At 53.1% G+C, this 18,079-nt stretch overlaps 1 protein-coding gene across 1 annotated transcript in view; it reads right to left on the minus strand.

Annotated features, from left to right (window-relative positions):
* Positions 1-533: 533 nt before the first annotated feature.
* rev3l (REV3 like, DNA directed polymerase zeta catalytic subunit) overlaps positions 534-18,079 on the minus strand; it is a 35,221-nt gene continuing 17,675 nt past the window's right edge. The window contains exons 14-32 of the mRNA XM_084484041.1: positions 17,023-17,891; positions 16,778-16,857; positions 15,823-15,960; positions 14,403-14,580; positions 13,473-13,584; positions 13,172-13,287; positions 12,560-12,678; positions 11,653-11,771; positions 10,726-10,867; positions 9,583-9,827; positions 9,105-9,213; positions 7,603-7,809; positions 6,569-6,678; positions 5,016-5,130; positions 4,442-4,579; positions 2,299-2,489; positions 1,941-2,187; positions 1,422-1,631; positions 534-785 (exon numbers count right to left, since the gene is read on the minus strand). Coding sequence (XP_084340167.1) covers positions 645-785; positions 1,422-1,631; positions 1,941-2,187; positions 2,299-2,489; positions 4,442-4,579; positions 5,016-5,130; positions 6,569-6,678; positions 7,603-7,809; positions 9,105-9,213; positions 9,583-9,827; positions 10,726-10,867; positions 11,653-11,771; positions 12,560-12,678; positions 13,172-13,287; positions 13,473-13,584; positions 14,403-14,580; positions 15,823-15,960; positions 16,778-16,857; positions 17,023-17,891 — 3,586 coding nt within the window. The 3' untranslated portion in view covers positions 534-644. The remainder of the gene's footprint in view (positions 786-1,421; positions 1,632-1,940; positions 2,188-2,298; positions 2,490-4,441; positions 4,580-5,015; positions 5,131-6,568; positions 6,679-7,602; positions 7,810-9,104; positions 9,214-9,582; positions 9,828-10,725; positions 10,868-11,652; positions 11,772-12,559; positions 12,679-13,171; positions 13,288-13,472; positions 13,585-14,402; positions 14,581-15,822; positions 15,961-16,777; positions 16,858-17,022; positions 17,892-18,079) is intronic.

Below are 18,079 nucleotides of genomic sequence, written 5' to 3' on the forward strand. Positions count from 1 at the left end.
GAGTCAGGTCCAATCTCAGACTTGAGATCCAATCAGGAGTCAGGTCCAATCTCAGACTTGAGATCCAATCAGAGTCGTTAGTTCCAATCTCTTCAGTCTTCAGGCCCAACCTGACCATCCTGGTACAATCCGGGCTCCAAAACAATCGTCATCAACACGATACAATCAGGAACACGAGTCCGACAGTAGCAGCCTTCCCCCACGCGCCGCGGTCGGCGCCGCCGCTCCTCACTGCTGATATGTACACCGTTCAGCCGCACCACCGTCTGTCCAACGCGTGTTGGACAGACGGTGTGAGGAGTGAGGAAAAAAAAAACCCCGAGGTCACATGTAGCCGTCAGCAGCCAGCGAGCAAAGACACACGTCATGGTTCCAACGCACAAAACTGGTGTCAGACGAGCCGCTGGTCGTCCAGTAGGGTCTGGACCTGAAGAGCTGCTGGGCTGGGCGGGGGGGGGGGGGTTGGGGGCGGGGTTCCGGGCAAAGCATGGAAACACAAAAGGACACACTGAGAAGGTGAGATGGAGGACAGTGTCCGAGCACCGAGGGGGGGGTTGGGGCCAACTCTCAACACTGGGGGCCCTTCAGAACTGCTCCAGGAGCTGGCGGAGGTGGAGGTAGGGGCCCCTGGAGAGATGCCTCCTTCAGAACTGCTCCAGGAGCTGGCGGAGGTAGGGGGCCCTGGAGAGCTGCCTGCTGACGCGGGACAGCTTGTAGAGGACGGGGCAGTCCAGAGACACGCAGGGCATCTGGAGCTCGGCACTGCCGCTGCAGCTCCTGCACACCTGGAGAGAACACACAACACACGGGTTAGGTAAACCTCAGAAGTCACCTGTAGAAACCTCTAGTCACCTGGTTACACCTGTAGTCACCTGGTTACACCCGTAGTCACCTGTAGAAACCTCTAGTCACCTGTACAAACCTCTAGTCACCTGGTTACACCTCTAGTCACCTGGTTACACCTCTAGTCACCTGTAGTCAACCGATTACACCTTCAGTCATCTGAATAGACTCCTAATCACCTGAATAATCCTCTCCTTTACAAATGATACAAATATTCTAGAAACAAGTTGATTTGGTTGTGCCAAAGATAACTACTGCACCCTGGTACCCCCAGACCCCCTGGTACCCCCAGACCCCCTCCGGTACCCCCGGTACCCCCAGACCCCTCCGGTACCCCCGGTACCCCCTGGTACTCCCAGGTACCCCCGGTACCCCCAGACCCCCTCCGGTACCCCCAGACCCCCTGGTACCCCAGGTACCCCCAGACCCCTCCGGTACCCCCAGACCCTCCGGTACCCCCGGTACCCCCTGGTACTCCCTGGTACCCCCAGGTTACCCCCGGGTACCCCCCGGGTACCCCCAGGTTACCCCCGGGTACCCCCCAGGTTACCCCCGGGTACCCCCCAGGTTACCCTCACCTGCAGCAGCTGGTCCTGCTGGGCCTCCCAGCGCCGGATGTCCTGGTTGAGGGTGACGGCGACGCGCTGCGGGTCGGCGCGGCAGGCGGCGCACACGCCCAGCGGGGTGAGCTGCTCGCACACGGGGCAGTGCAGCGTGGTGAAGTACTGGGAGATGGTCCCCTTGCGATGGCCCGCCTCCGACGCGCCCCACAGAGACGCCTTCCGGACCTGGAGGACAAACCAGTAGAGGTCAGCACGCTCTGGGGACCCGGACGCACGCTCGGGGGGGAAAGAGAGAAGCCAGAACCGGGGATCCTTGAAGGTGGCCACGACGTAGCGCCGCTCGATTATGGAAAAAAAAAATCATAGTACGCTGGTCTCTCCTACAGTATGCTGGTCTCTCCTACCCGGGGCAGCTCCTGGTACAACATGTCTACAGTACGCCGGTCTCTCCTACAGTACGCCGGTCTCTCCTACAGTACGCCGGTCTCTCCTACAGTACGCCGGTCTCTCCAACAGTACGCCGGTCTCTCCTACCCGGGGCAGCTCCTGGTACCAGCGCATGACGTCCACGCCCACCAGCTGCAGCAGGCGGCCCAGCGGGGGCAGGATCTGCTTGGTGACGTAGTAGGCGGCGTTGAGGCGCAGCGAGGGGTCCTGCAGCACGTCCAGGGGCCGGCGCACCAGCTGGATGAGGGGGACCCCCGGGGGCCCGTACACGATGACGTAGGGGACCCGCTCGCCCACCCGGGGCTCCAGGCGCCGGTCGTACGCAGTCATACGCCTGGAGAGGGGAGGGGAGGAGAGGGATGGAGGAGGATGTCCCCGGTTACCGTGACAACCGCCTCCGCTGTAGGAGCCGCCGGTATGATTTATACACACACACACACTCTACCTTGAGAGCTCCAGGGCGGGGATGCAGGCTCCGGGGCGGTAGGACCCGCTGCCCCGGTACTCTTTGGCGAAGGTGAGGTCCTGCATGCTGGCCGCGCCCTCCAGGACCTTCAGCACCTGCCTCTGGACGAACGCCTTCACCTGGCTCAGGTCCCGCGTCTCAAACAGCAGCTTGATGGAGCGCTCCAGCACCTGAGGACCACAACAAGACTATGAGAGACCACAGGACCACTGTAGACCACTAGAGACCCTATAAACAACTAGAGACCCTGTAGACCACTAGAGACACTGTAGACCACTAGAGACCGCTAGAGACCCTATAAACAACTAGAGACCCTGTAGACCACTAGAGACCCTGTAGACCACTAGAGAGTCTGCAGACCACTAGAGAGTCTGCAGACCACTAGAGAGTCTGCAGACCACTAGAGACCCTGTAGACCACTAGAGACCCTGTAGACCACTAGAGACCAATAGAGACCCTTTAGACCACTAGAGACCCTGTAGACCACTAAAGACCCTGTAGACCACTAGAGACCCTGTAAACCACTAGAGACCCTGTAGACCACTAGAGACCACTAGGGCTGAACGATTTCAGGAAAAGATCTAATTGCGATTTTTCTGGTAGATATTGCGATTTCGATTTGATCCACGATTTTCTTCAAATCAAGCTTCAGTGCAATATTCACAATGAACAGTAATATTTACAAACCTGATATCATACCATTAAAACATTACATGCCATTACTCTAATGCAAGAATGAAAACTAAAGGTAAGAATTGATTTCAAATGTATTTATTAAGAAACATGCATGTAAACTAAAGTCCTTGACCAACAGCAGTTGTTACAACTGAAGAACTAAAAGAGCCATCTTTGACTGTCTTAACTAGTAGAGCAAAAAATCCTTATCCTATTTTGTCAAGTTAAAAGAGTTAAACAAAATACAAAAGAAACTTTACAGTAAATGAAATTGAAAATTAATGGTAATAAAATAAACTCTTACTAAAATAAAATGACCCTACCTCTTGCCTTCTGAAAAATATGTCAGACATAATAGGTGGGCTATGGCTCAGCAGCACCCAAATATTGCACATCTATTCTGTAAACCAGGGGTGTCAAACTCAAACTGTACAGTGGGCCAAAATTAAAGTCTTGGACAAGTCGCGGGCCGGAGTTGTTGATGGGGGGGGGGGGGGGTTGCGATCTGTCGGAGTTGACGCGCCAGGGTTACCTCGCCAAGACGCGCGTCAACGCTGAAATGCGATATGCCGGCGGGCCAATTGCATTACATTAATTGGGGACATTACATTGTTAACAGGGTCCGCGGTCGGAATTGTTGACGGGGGGAGACTTTTCACCAGACTTTTTCGTCATGCACTCGTCGTGCAAATGCCTGTGGTGATTTTTCAAGTGCCGGTATAAATAGTTGGCAACAGATCTCGGGTCAGTCAGGAACACGGAAGAAACCGCGGCTTTGGCGATCACGAGATCGCGTTGTCTGAAATCGCAATTTCGATCAGAAAACAATAAATCGTTCAAGCCCTAGAGACCACTAGAGACTCTGTAGACCACTAGAGACCCTGTAGACCACTAGAGACCCTGTAGACCACTAGAGACCCTGTAGACCACTAGAGACCACTAGAGACCCTGTAGACCACTAGAGACCCTGTAGACCACTAGAGACCCTGTAGACCACTAGAGACCACTAGAAACCATTTAGACCACTAGAGACCCTGTAGATCACTAGAGACCCTGTAGACCACTAGAGACTCTGTAGACCACTAGAGACCCTGTAGACCACTAGAGACCACTAGAGACCCTGTAGACCACTAGAGACCCTGTAGACCACTAGAGACCCTGTAGACCACTAGAGACCACTAGAGACCCTGTAGACCACTAGAGAGTAGAGACCCTGTAGACCACTAGAGACCAATAGAGACCCTGTAGACCACTAGAGACCCTGTAGACCACTAGAGACCCTGTAGACCACTAGAGACCACTAGAGACCACTAGAGACCAATAGAGACCCTGTAGACCACTAGAGAGTAGAGACCCTGTAGACCACTAGAGACCCTGTAGAACACTAAGGACCCTGCAGAAAGTCCACTCCCAGGAGACACCTGGCCAGGTGGATGCTGGCGGTTACCTTGGCGACGGCGGGGCAGCCGTCCCGGCGGACGGTCTCGATGCCCTTGGCGTCGAACACGGGCTCCTTCTGCTCCAGGGTCTCGTACATGAAGCCCACGTAGCGCTTCTTAGTCTGCAGCACGCAGGGCAGGTACACCTGACCGCACGTTACACACAGGACACACACTGTTACACACACCGTCACACACACCGTCACACACACCGTTACACACAGGACACACACCGTTACACACATAACATGGTTACATAGATGACACACAAATGTAAATACATCACGCAGACATTTACATACATACACACATTTACATACATTCAGAATGAATGCACCTATACAACGCATTCAAGGTATCTTAGGAGAGAGTGAGTGAGTGAGTGTGTGAGTGAGTGAGTGTGTGAGAGACCGGGTGGTGATTGGGCCATGTTACATGGTAAAAGAGGCCAGGACACTGGCGTAAGCCACACACACACACACACACACACACACACACACACACACACACACACACACACACACACACACACACACACACACACACACACACACACACACACACACACACACACACACACACCTTCTCAAACTTGAGCGTGACGGGCTTGGGGTTGGTGGCGGTCACAGCCTCTGCGATCTCGCTTCCGATCCGGAACGCCTGCTCCTTACTGGCCCCCTGCAGCTGCACAAACAGACTGACACCACCACCAGGGGGTTAGTCCTACACCACCCTACCTGTCTGTGTCCCCGTACACCACAATACCTGTCTGTGTCCCCGTACACCACCCTGCCTGTCTGTGTCTCCGTACACCACCCTACCTGTCTGTGTCTCCGTACACCACCCTGCCTGTGTGTCCCCATACACCACCCTACCTGTCTGTGTCCCCGTACACCACAATACCTGTCTGTGTCCCCGTACACCACCCTACCTGTCTGTTTCCTACACCACCATACCTGTCTGTGTCTCCTACACCACCCTACCTGTCTGTGTCTCCTACACCACCCTACCTGTCTGTCTCCTACACCACCCTACCTGTCTGTCTCCTACACCACCCTACCTGTCTGTGTCCCCGTACACCACCCTACCTGTCTGTGTCCCCGTACACCACCCTACCTGTCTGTGTCCCCGTACACCACCCTACCTGTCTGTGTCTCCTACACCACCCTACCTGTCTGTTTCCTACACCACCCTACCTGTCTGTGTCTCCTACACCACCCTACCTGTCTGTGTCTCCTACACCACCCTACCTGTCTGTCTCCTACACCACCCTACCTGTCTGTGTCCCCGTACACCACCCTACTTGTCTGTGTCCCCGTACACCACCCTACCTGTCTGTGTCTCCTACACCACCCTACCTGTCTGTGTCCCCGTACACCACCCTACCTGTCTGTGTCTCCTACACCACCCTACCTGTCTGTGTCCCCGTACACCACAATACCTGTCTGTGTCTCCATACACCACTCTACCTGTGTGTCTCCGTACACCACCCTACCTGTCTGTGTCTCCGTACACCACCCTACCTGTCTGTGTCTCCGTACACCACCCTACCTGTCTGTGTCTCCGTACACCACCCTACCTGTCTGTCCCCTCACCTGTCTGTCTCCTACACCACCCTACCTCTCTGTGTCCCCGTACACCACCATACCTGTCTGTGTCTCCGTACACCACCCTACCTGTCTGTGTCTCCTACACCACCCTACCTCTCTGTGTCTCCTACACCACCCTACCTGTCTGTGTCGCCGTACACCACCCTACCTGTCTGTGTCCCCGTACACCACCCTACCTGTCTGTGTCTCCGTACACCACCCTACCTGTCTGTGTCTCCGTACACCACCCTACCTGTCTGTGTCCCCGTACACCACCCTACCTGTCTGTGTCTCCTACACCACCCTACCTGTCTGTGTCTCCGTACACCACCCTACCTGTCTGTCCCCTCACCTGTCTGTGTCTCCTACACCACCCTACCTCTCTGTGTCCCCGTACACCACCATACCTGTCTGTGTCTCCGTACACCACCCTACCTGTCCGTGTCTCCGTACACCACCCTACCTGTCTGTGTCTCCGTACACCACCCTACCTGTCTGTGTCTCCGTACACCACCCTACCTGTCTGTGTCTCCTACACCACCCTACCTGTCTGTGTCCCCGTACACCACCCGGGCGCCCCACTTCTTGGTGCTGTTCACCATCCTGATGGCGCCCTCCAGCGTCTCCCGGGCCTTGTGCACGATGCTGTCGCCCACCTGCACAGGAACAGGAAGTCAGCGTTAGCTGGTTACCCCATACTTCACTACAAACAAACACCTAACCCTACAGCTCACTGCTGAGCCTACACCAAACTATTAACCCGACCCCTCAGGTTTAAAGTGATGGGGGTTAGGGTTAGAGAGTTAGGGTTATGGATAGAGGGTTAGGGTTAGAGAGTTAGGGTTATGGATAGAGGGTTAGGGTTAAGAGTTAGGGTTATGGATAGAGGGTTAGGGTTAAGAGTTAGGGTTATGGATAGAGGGTTAGGGTTAAGAGTTAGGGTTATGGATAGAGGGTTAGGGTTAGAGAGTTAGGGTTATGGATAGAGGGTTAGGGTTAAGAGTTAGGGTTATGGATAGAGGGTTAGGGTTAAGAGTTAGGGTTATGGATAGAGGGTTAGGGTTAGAGAGTTAGGGTTATGGATAGAGGGTTAGGGTTAAGAGTTAGGGTTATGGATAGAGGGTTAGGGTTAGAGAGTTAGGGTTATGGATAGAGGGTTAGGGTTAAGAGTTAGGGTTATGGATAGAGGGTTAGGGTTAGAGAGTTAGGGTTATGGATAGAGGGTTAGGGTTAAGAGTTAGGGTTATGGATAGAGGGTTAGGGTTAGAGAGTTCGGATTGGGGTTTAGGGTCTGAGTGTTAGGGTTGGAGAGTGAGGCTCAGGGTGAGAGAGTGAGGTTCAGGGTGAGAGAGTGAGACTCAGGGTGAGAGAGTGAGACTCAGGGTGAGAGAGTGAGACACAGGGTGAGAGAGTGAGGTTCAGGGTGAGAGAGTGAGGTTCAGGGTGAGAGAGTGAGGCTCAGGGTGAGAGAGTGAGGGTTGGAGGCTCAGGGTTGGGTTTAGGGTCTGAGCGTTGGGGTTGGAGGTTAGAGTCGTGGCGGTGGGGGGGGGGGGGGGGGGGGGGTCAGGGTCAGGACCCACCTCCACGTTGGGCATGCGTCCAGAGTAGCCGGCGGCGGCGTAGCCGAAGGTGACGTTGGCGATGAGCTTGAGGCCCAGCTGCCGGGCGTGCAGCAGGCGCAGCAGCGCCTTGTCCCGCCGGTACGTCTTCATGGAGCACTTCACCATCACCCGCGTCTTCAGGATCTCCTCCAGCATGCTGGGCAGCACGCCCTTACGCACCGCCGACTGCACACCGCACACCGCACACACACACACACACACACACACACACACACACACACACACACACACACGTTGGGTCATCAGGTAATTGATGGTGGTGATAGGGAGAGGGTCAATGGCTGGATGGTGACGTCGTTAGAGAGAGAGAGGGTGTGGTCGTTAGAGAGAGAGGGTGTGGTCGTTAGAGAGAGAGGGTGTGGTCGTTAGAGAGAGAGGGTGTGGTCGTTAGAGAGAGAGGGTGTGGTCGTCAGAGAGAGAGGGTGTGGTCGTTAGAGAGAGAGGGTGTGGTCGTTAGAGAGAGAGGGTGTGGTCGTTAGAGAGAGGGTGTGGTCGTTAGAGAGAGAGGGTGTGGTCGTTAGAGAGAGGGTGTGGTCGTTAGAGAGAGAGGGTGTGGTCGTTAGAGAGAGAGGGTGTGGTCGTTAGGGAGAGAGGGTGTGGTCGTTAGAGAGAGAGGGTGTGGTCGTTAGGGAGAGAGGGTGTGGTCGTTAGGGAGAGAGAGGGTGTGGTCGTTAGGGAGAGAGAGGGTGTGGTCGTTAGGGAGAGAGGGTGTGGTCGTTAGAGAGAGAGGGTGTGGTCGTCAGAGAGAGGGTGTGGTCGTTAGGGAGAGAGGGTGTGGTCGTTAGAGAGAGGGTGTGGTCGTCAGAGAGAGAGGGTGTGGTCGTTAGAGAGAGGGTGTGGTCGTTAGAGAGAGAGGGTGTGGTCGTTAGAGAGAGAGGGTGTGGTCGTTAGGGAGAGAGGGTGTGGTCGTTAGAGAGAGGGTGTGGTCGTTAGGGAGAGAGGGTGTGGTCCTTAGAGAGAGGGTGTGGTCGTTAGAGAGAGGGTGTGGTCGTTAGAGAGAGGGTGTGGTCGTTAGAGAGAGGGTGTGGTCGTTAGAGAGAGAGGGTGTGGTCGTTAGAGAGAGAGGGTTGTGGTCGTTAGAGAGAGAGGGTGTGGTCGTCAGGGAGAGAGGGTGTGGTCGTTAGAGAGAGAGGGTGTGGTCGTCAGAGAGAGAGGGTGTGGTCGTTAGAGAGAGAGGGGTGTGGTCGTTAGAGAGAGAGGGTGTGGTCGTTAGAGAGAGGGTGTGGTCGTTAGAGAGAGAGGGTGTGGTCGTTAGAGAGAGAGGGTGTGGTCGTTAGAGAGAGAGGGTGTGGTCGTCAGGGAGAGAGGGTGTGGTCGTTAGAGAGAGAGGGTGTGGTCGTCAGAGAGAGAGGGTGTGGTCGTTAGAGAGAGAGGGTGTGGTCGTTAGAGAGAGAGGGTGTGGTCGTCAGAGAGAGAGGGTGTGGTCGTTAGAGAGAGAGGGTGTGGTCGCTAGGGGTCACCTTAACGTACACCACCCCGTTAGGAGAGATGGTGATGTCGTCCCTCAGCTGGTAGAGCAGGTCCACAGGGACCCGCAGAGACGTGCAGCCGAACTTAAACTCATCCGGCCTGGAACGAACGAACGAACGAACACGAACACAAACACAAACACAAACACAAACACACACACACACACACACACACACACACACACACACACACACACACACACACACACACACACACACACACACACACACACACACACACAGGGTCATATCATATATATAAGGTTAGGGTTCTGTTTGATCTATAACGACTAATAATAATGTATAGATTTGATATATATATAATAAGATGATGTATAAATGTGAAGGGGGTCGCCGCCCCTCCGCTGCGCGTCGGGACGGACAACGCCCCTTTAACTGTGGTATGATGAGCGTATACCACGGCCTGTCGTGATCTATTGCTTAAATATATCCGAGTCGGGGGCCTTACGTGCCCAGGCTGCCCACGTGGCCCAGGCAGGTGGAGTAGCAGTAGTTGTAGGCGATGACGATGGAGGGGTAGAGCGACTGGAAGTCCAGCACCAGCACACAGCTGCTGTAGAAGCGCGACTCGGGCTCCATGACCAGCGGGATGCACTGGGGCGCCCGCTGCTGGGCCCGCTGCTCCGCGCTGGGCGACACCGCGATGTAGTTCAGGGGCTTGGCCAGACGCAGCATCATGGACTCCACCCGGTACTGCAGGGGGAGGAGCCACCGGTCACAACCAATCACAGCCCTGCTCTGAGAGTCTGCTGACCGCCACCACCTCCGCCGCCTACTGACTGGGAGACCAGTTCAGCAGCAGTACATGCAGTTTACACATACAAACTGGGAGATCAGTTTTCTACCCACTAACGCCCAATATTTACTATATTCTAATGTTTACATGACATTACATGATTAATATTATGAGTAGGCCTGGCCAATACGGCTGAAAGACATATCACAATATAACTCGATCATATTGATTGATATCGATAACTATTGATAATTTTAATGACCTAAGAAGACTAGGAATTACCACGCTGGATGTTAACACTTCTGTTTAACACTTAATACGACCTTCCACTGTTCTTCCTTGATAAATACTCCAATGTCGACACAACAATGAGAAACACTCAAATATTGTAAATAAGTATGGAACCGTGTTTGTGTAACAAACCCAGCTGCTAGATTCGGTGGTCCAGTCTCTTATCGATATATATACATACATGTTTTATATTGATACTGATCAAAAGTCTATCACGATACGATAATTTATTGTTTTATTGCCCAGGCCTAATTATGAGGTTTAGATTTAAGGCAGTTGGTTCTATAGATCGCGTTCTCCACCAGACCCAGATCAGGGCGGGCAGTGATTGGCCAGTACCAGCAGGGCTGGGCTGTGATTGGCCCGGTACCAGCAGGGCTGGGCTGTGATTGGCCAGTACCAGCAGGGCTGGGCTGTGATTGGCCCGGTACCAGCAGAGGCTGGGCTGTGATTGGCCCGGTACCAGCAGAGGCTGGGCTGTGATTGGCCCGGTACCAGCAGCAAGGGCTGGGCTGTGATTGGCCCGGTACCAGCAGCAAGGGCTGGGCTGTGATTGGCCGGTACCTGTGACCCGCGGGTCAGGACGTGGTAGAACTGGATGCCGAAGACGCGTGCGAGCTCGCTGGTCCGTCCCACGATGTCCTGCTGCTGCAGCAGCTGCATGCTGCCGCACAGCCGGCCCACGTAGTGGTCCACCGCCTTCCACCTGACAGGAAGGGGAGGGGACAGGAAGGGGACGCACACGAGTTAAAACACACACAGGGAGGGGAGGGGACAGGAAGGGGACGCACACGAGTTAAAACACACACAGGGAGGGGAGGGGACAGGAAGGGGACGCACACGAGTTAAAACACACACAGGAAGGGGAGGCGACAGGAAGGGGACGCACACGAGTTAAAACACACACAGGAAGGGGAGGGGACAGGAAGGGGACGCACACGAGTTAAAACACACACAGGAAGGGGACGCAACAGGAAGGGGACGCACACGAGTTAAAACACACACAGGAAGGGGACGCAACAGGAAGGGGACGCACACGAGTTAAAACACACACACAGGAAGGGGACGCACAGGAGTTAAAACACACACAGGAAGGGGACGCACACGAGTTAAAACACACACAGGAAGGGGACGCACACGAGTTAAAACACACACAGGAAGCAGACGCACACGAGTTAAAACACACAGGAGTTAAAACACACAGGAAGCAGACGCACAGGAAGCAGACGCACAGGAAGCAGACGCACAGGAAGCAGACGCACAGGAAGCACAACACACAGAAGGAATATTAGAAAAGCAGCAAGCATAGATACAGGAAATACAAGACACACAGGAAGCAGAAATACAGGAAGAAGAAATACAGGAAGTACAACACACACACACACACACAGGAAGCAGGAATACAGGAAGAAGACGAGTGTTGGAGCCACTATATAGTGAGGGCACACAGGTGACAGGTGACAGGTGGGGCGCTGCTGCTCCGGGGCCCACCTGTAGAGGTCAGTGTTGTGGTCGAACCAGTCGGACAGGGTGCGCCCGCTGTAGAGCGGGAAGCGCTGGTGGAGGACGTGGAACGCCACGTTCTCAAAGCTGTAGCTGCTCAGCGTCACCTGAGAGAACCAGACAGCGTATGAATAACAACACAACGCCCCTCGTCACGTGGTACAGTGTGTGTGTGTGTGTGTGTGTGTGTGTGTGTGTGTGTGTGTGTGTGTGTGTGTGTGTGTGTGTGTGTGTGTGTGTGTGTGTGTGTGTGTGTGTGTGTGTGTGTGTGTGTGTGTGTGTTACACTGGTAGGTAGAGGCAAGGTTAAGGCTAGGGATGGGTCAGATTATTTGATTATTCGTTCCCGAGGGTCAAAGTAGATTTTTAACATTTGGACCGTTAACATTTTTTCCCATTCAGATAAACAAGAATTAACGGACGGAACTAATGTTGGTTCTGTAGCTGTGGCTTACCTCGGTCTTCATGATCCTCCACAGGTTAAGGGTTAAGGGTTAGTGTTAAGGTAAGGGGCGTACCTCGGTCTTCATGATCCTCCACAGGTTAAGGGTTAAGGGTTAGTGTTAAGGTAAGGGGCGTACCTCGGTCTTCATGATCCTCCACAGGTTAAGGGTTAAGGGTTAGTGTTAAGGTAAGGGGCGTACCTCGGTCTTCATGATCCTCCACAGGTTAAGGGTTAAGGGTTAGTGTTAAGGTAAGGGGCGTACCTCGGTCTTCATGATCCTCCACAGGTTAAGGGTTAAGGGTTAGTGTTAAGGTAAGGGGCGTACCTCGGTCTTCATGATCCTCCACAGGTTAAGGGTTAAGGGTTAGTGTTAAGGTAAGGGGCGTACCTCGGTCTTCATGATCCTCCACAGGTTAAGGGTTAAGGGTTAGTGTTAAGGTAAGGGGCGTACCTCGGTCTTCATGATCCTCCACAGGTTAAGGGTGATGCGGCCGATGATGTTGATCTCCGTCATGGTGTCTGCCCCGTAGTCGTCCCGGGCCGCTTGGAAATGGTTTTCCTTACTGTCACCTGAGGGACAGACAGACCGTCAGCTAGAGACACCTGCACCCCTCAACACCTGTACCCCTCAACACCTGTACCCCTCAATACCTGTACCCCTCAACACCTGTACCCCTCAACACCTGTATCTGACACCTGTACCCCTCAATGCCTGTACCCCAACACCTGTATCTGAAATCTGTACCCCTCAACACCTGCACCCCTCAACACCTGGACCCAGCACCTCTATCCAACAGCTGAACCCTCGACAAATGTACCCCAATACCTGTACCCCAACACCTGTACTCCCAACACCTGTACCCCAACACCTGTACTCCCAACACCTGTACCCCAACACCTGTACCCCAACACCTGTACCCCAACACCTGTACCCCAACAGCCTAGCCTCTGTATCCAAACCCATGTACCCACCCTAACATCTTTACATTTAGCCACTGTACCCCAACACACTCAAGGTTAAGGTAAGGGAGGTAAGGGCGGTCTAAGGTAAGGGCGGTCTCACCGGGGATGCGGGACAGCCTCTGGCAGAGGTCCGTCCCGAGGGCCGCGGCCCTCTGCAGCAGGTAGCCCCACGAACGCATCTGCACCTCGTAGCCAACCAGGATGTCAGGGTCGAACCTGACAGGGGCAGGAAACACCACCATATAAGGAGAGGAGTCATGAACCCAAAACCTTCAGCTTCTGATAATCTGTCCATCAAAACACAACACATCAGGCTACACACACACACACACACACACACACACACACACACATCTCACTACACACACACCTCACTACACACACACCCACTAACAACACACCTCCTCACTAACAGCAGCAGCTCCTCCAGAAGTTTCTTCTCGTCAGCAGCGTAGGTGACCTGCAGGCCTGTGACGCCCGACCTGACCAGCAGGGGAGCCTTTCTCTGGCGGCCTGGGGACACACAGCACACTGTTATGTATCTATATATCTATATATCTATATATCTATCCATCTACATACAGAATATAGATAGATAGATAGATAGATAGATAACAGTATGCTGTGTGTATATCAATATGTATATCTATTTATCAATATGTATATGTATATATATCTATATATCTATATGTATATATTTATATGTATATCTATATATCTATATGTATATATCTATAACTATATGTATATCTATATCTATATATCTATATTAGGGGTGTAACGATACACTCATTCGTACCGACATTTTTTGGTACGGGTCTAACGGTTCGGTAGGCGTTTCATTTCGGTACGTACCGAAACTTTTTTTAACTAAAGTTTTTGTTGATGATCACACATTGATTATGTTTTTATTGATTATGTCACTCTGTGACACTCTGACACTGAGTGTCTCGTCCTGATGTTTTGTGTTGAGGACCACAATGGAAATAAGTCCTGGACTTTATTGTGTTTTTATCCTCAGTTGTATTTGATGTCTTTTCATTTGTGTGTAAGGCGTTTGTTTGATACAATTCAATAAATCAAATCAAAATCCAATTGTTGAATAAAAATAAAATAATAAAAACTGCTGTACTGAAAAACGTAACCGAACCGTGACTTTAGTGTATCGTTACACCCCTCTAATGTATATGTAAATGTATATATCTATATGTATATATCTATCTATATGTATCTATATCTAAATGTATAGATGTATATGTATAGATGTGTATATATATATATATATACATATATATATATATATATATATATATATATGTATCTGTATCCACCTGTGTCCTCTGCCACCACGATGGCTCCGGTCAGCTGGTGGGCGGCGGACCCCGGCAGGGGGGCGTCGCTATGGAGACGGTAGAAGAGGGCGCAGATGGGGTCGAACTCCGGGTCGGGCTCAAGGTCGCGGCGGGACCGGGCGTGGAGCTCCAGCCCCATCAGGGTCAGGTACTGGACCTGCAACGCAACCACCAGGTCACCAGCGTACCATCACTAACCAGTGGAACTAGTCTCACTAACCAGCGGAACTAGGCTCACTAGGTCACCAGCGTACCATCACTAACCAGTGGAACTAGTCTCACTAACCAGTGGAACTAGGCTCACTAACCAGTGGAACTAGTATCAGGGTCAGGTACTGGACCTGCAACGCAACCACCAGGTCACCAGCGTACCATCACTAACCAGTGGAACTAGTCTCACTAGGTCACCAGCGTACCATCACTAACCAGTGGAACTAGTCTCACTAACCAGTGGAACTAGTATCAGGGTCAGGTACTGGACCTGCAACGCAACCACCAGGTCACCAGCGTACCATCACTAACCAGTGGAACTAGTCTCACTAACCAGTGGAACTAGTATCAGGGTCAGGTACTGGACCTGCAACGCAACCACCAGGTCACCAGCGGTACCATCACTAACCAGTGGAACTAGTCTCACTAACCGACTAACCAGTAGAACTAGTCTCACTAACCAGTGGAACTAGTCTCACTAACCAGCTAACCAGTAGAACTCGTCTCATGATCCAGTGGAACTAGTCTCTCTAACCAGATAACCAGTAGAACTAGTCTCATGATCCAGTGGAACTAGTCTCTCTAACCAGCTAACCAGTAGAACTCGGCTCACTAACCAGTGGAACTAGTCTCACTAATCAACTAACCAGTATAACTAGTCTCACTTACCAGTAGAACTAGTCTGATTTAAAAGAATAACTAATCTCACTAACCAGTACAAGTAGTCTCACTTACCTGTATAACTAGTCTCACTAACCAGCAGAACTAGTCTCACCAGCCAATACAAATATTCTCACTAACCAGAGTAACTAGTCTCACTAACCATAACAACTAAACTCACTAACCAGCAGAACTAGTCTAGTTCTACAAACCAGTATAACTCTTCTCACTACTTACCAGTAGTTCTAGTCTCACTAACCTGTATAACTGGTCAATCTAACCGGTGGAACCAGCCACAAATGGTATGTCTCTAAGACGTATAAGTATGGCGGGCGAGCGAGCGAGCGAGCGAGTGAGTGAGTGAGTGAGTGAGTGAGTGAGTGAGTGAGTGAGTGAGCGGGCGAGTGAGCGAGCGAGCGAGTGGGCGGGCGAGCGAGCGAGCGACCGAGTGAGCGAGCGAGTGAGTGAGTGAGCGGGCGAGTGAGCGAGCGAGTGAGTGGGCGGGCGAGTGAGTGAGTGAGTGTCTCACCTCATGCAGGGCCTTGGCCTCCTGGAGGTTCTGCATGCTGACTTTGAAGCCGTAGGAGTTGGAGAAGCTGGGCCCTTCGATACCAGAGGTCTCCTTCTGGTCCGTCTGCGGGGGCTCGGCCAGGGCCGCAAACTGGTTCTGTTTACAGCATCAGACCATCAGTACACACGTACTATATACCATCGGTACACATGCACCATGTATCATAATACCATCAGTACACACGTACTATATACCATCGGTACACATGCACTATGTATCATAATACCATCAGTACACACGTACTATATACCATCGGTACACATGCACTATGTATCATAATACCATCAGTACACACGTACTATATACCATCGGTACACATGCACTATGTATCATAATACCATCAGTACACACGTACTATATACCATCGGTACACATGCACTATGTATCATAATACCATCAGTACACACACACGTACTATATACCATCGGTACACATGCACTATGTATCATAATACCATCAGTACACACGTACTATATACCATCGGTACACATGCACTATGTATCATAATACCATCTGTACACACACACTATGTACCATGAGTACTCCCTAGAACACACGTACTATATACCATCAGTACTCTCTAGAACGTACTATATACCATCAGTACTCTCTAGAACGTACTATATACCATCAGTACCCTCTAGAACGTACTATATACCATCAGTACTCTCTAGAACGTACTATATACCATCAGTACTCTCTAGAACGTACTATATACCATCAGTACTCTCTAGAACATAATATATACCATCAGTACTCTCTAGAACATAATATATACCATCAGTACTCTCTAGAACGTACTATATACCATCAGTACTCTCTAGAACGTACTATATACCATCAGTACTCTCTAGAACACCTGTACTTTATAGCACATGGGGGGGAGGAAAGGGGGGGTCAGAGGTCAGCTGACCTTAATCTGGGTGGTGAGCAGCACCCTCCGCAATGGCTCTGCTTGGCCACGCCTCTTCTGCAGCGGATTGGACAGTTCCTCTGAAAGGGGGGGCGGGGCGGGGCAGAACATGAACTCATTAACATAACATAACGACCCCCTGGTCCGGTCAGGCTGATAAAACATGCGCTAATCAACCTGACGAGACACGTGATCACCTCTCGTTTTACACGACGATGACGACGACGAGACGCGTGAGGTCGTACCGTGGGCCGCCAGGGGCGTGCTGCACACCGGCGCCTCCTCCCTGCGCCTCCTCCCGCGCCTCCTCAGGACGGGGGTGCTGTGGAGGGGGGCCTGGGGGCTGCTGCTGCTGCTCCTCCTCCTCCTCCCGGCCTCCTGCCTCCCGCTGGGGAAGGGAGACGGACTGAGGGGCACGCCGCGGCCCCCCGGGGAGACTGACAGCTCGCTCCGGTCCTCCCACTGCTCCTCCTCCTCCTCCTCCTCCTCCTGCTGCTCCTCCTGCTGCTGCTCCTGGTGGGCTCCGGTGGTCTGGGAGGGGTCCTGCCAGGGGGGGAGGTCGGGGGACTCTGGGGAGTCCTGGAGTGGTCCTCCTCCTCCTCCTCCCCCCTCCTGCTGGGGGGAGGAGGAGGAGGAGGAGTCCTCTACCCGGGCGGGGTCCGGTGTCTGCGTGCCCACCTGGCTGGGCGGGGCCGGGCTCCGGACCAGGAGCTTCAGGGGACTCCTCCTGCTCCTGGGGGCCCCGGCCCCGGGGGGCCGCTCCGAGGCCTCCTCCTCCTCCTCCTCCTGCTCCTCCTGCTCCTCCTGCTCCTCCTCCTCCCTGGCTCCCTGCAGGCGCTGGTACTGCCTCCGGGCCTCCAGCCACAGGCGCACAGAGTCCAGAGTGGGGGGGGTCCGGCACGGCATCAGGACCGTCTTCCGGTCCGCCGCCGGTTCGGACCAGGGCCCGGGGGCCGCGGAGGGCCCCCGGGGGTGGGGCACGGCGGGGGTGCGGGTCATGGCGGAGAAGGCGGCCTTCCAGAAGCCGAGCCCCTCTAGAGAGAGCTCCCCGGTGGCCTCCGCGAGGTCCCGGGCCAGGTTGGTTCCCACCTCCAGCCGGCGGCCGCCCACCTCCCTGGGGGAGGAGGCACACGACACGTGAGGTATAGAATACAGACATAGAGAAGACACACATGGACTTTATCAGCACTGAGTGGGGAGGGACCCGTTCTCCAGAACCCTTGGCTCTGGTCATTTTAGGATGTAACTGCTGCTTTTAATATCTTCCATTATGAGCAAACAGTGTACAAATGGCATGTTATA

The sequence above is a fragment of the Micromesistius poutassou genome (genome assembly GCF_964030765.1).
Source record: "Micromesistius poutassou genome assembly, chromosome: 19".
Lineage (NCBI taxonomy): Eukaryota > Metazoa > Chordata > Actinopteri > Gadiformes > Gadidae > Micromesistius > Micromesistius poutassou.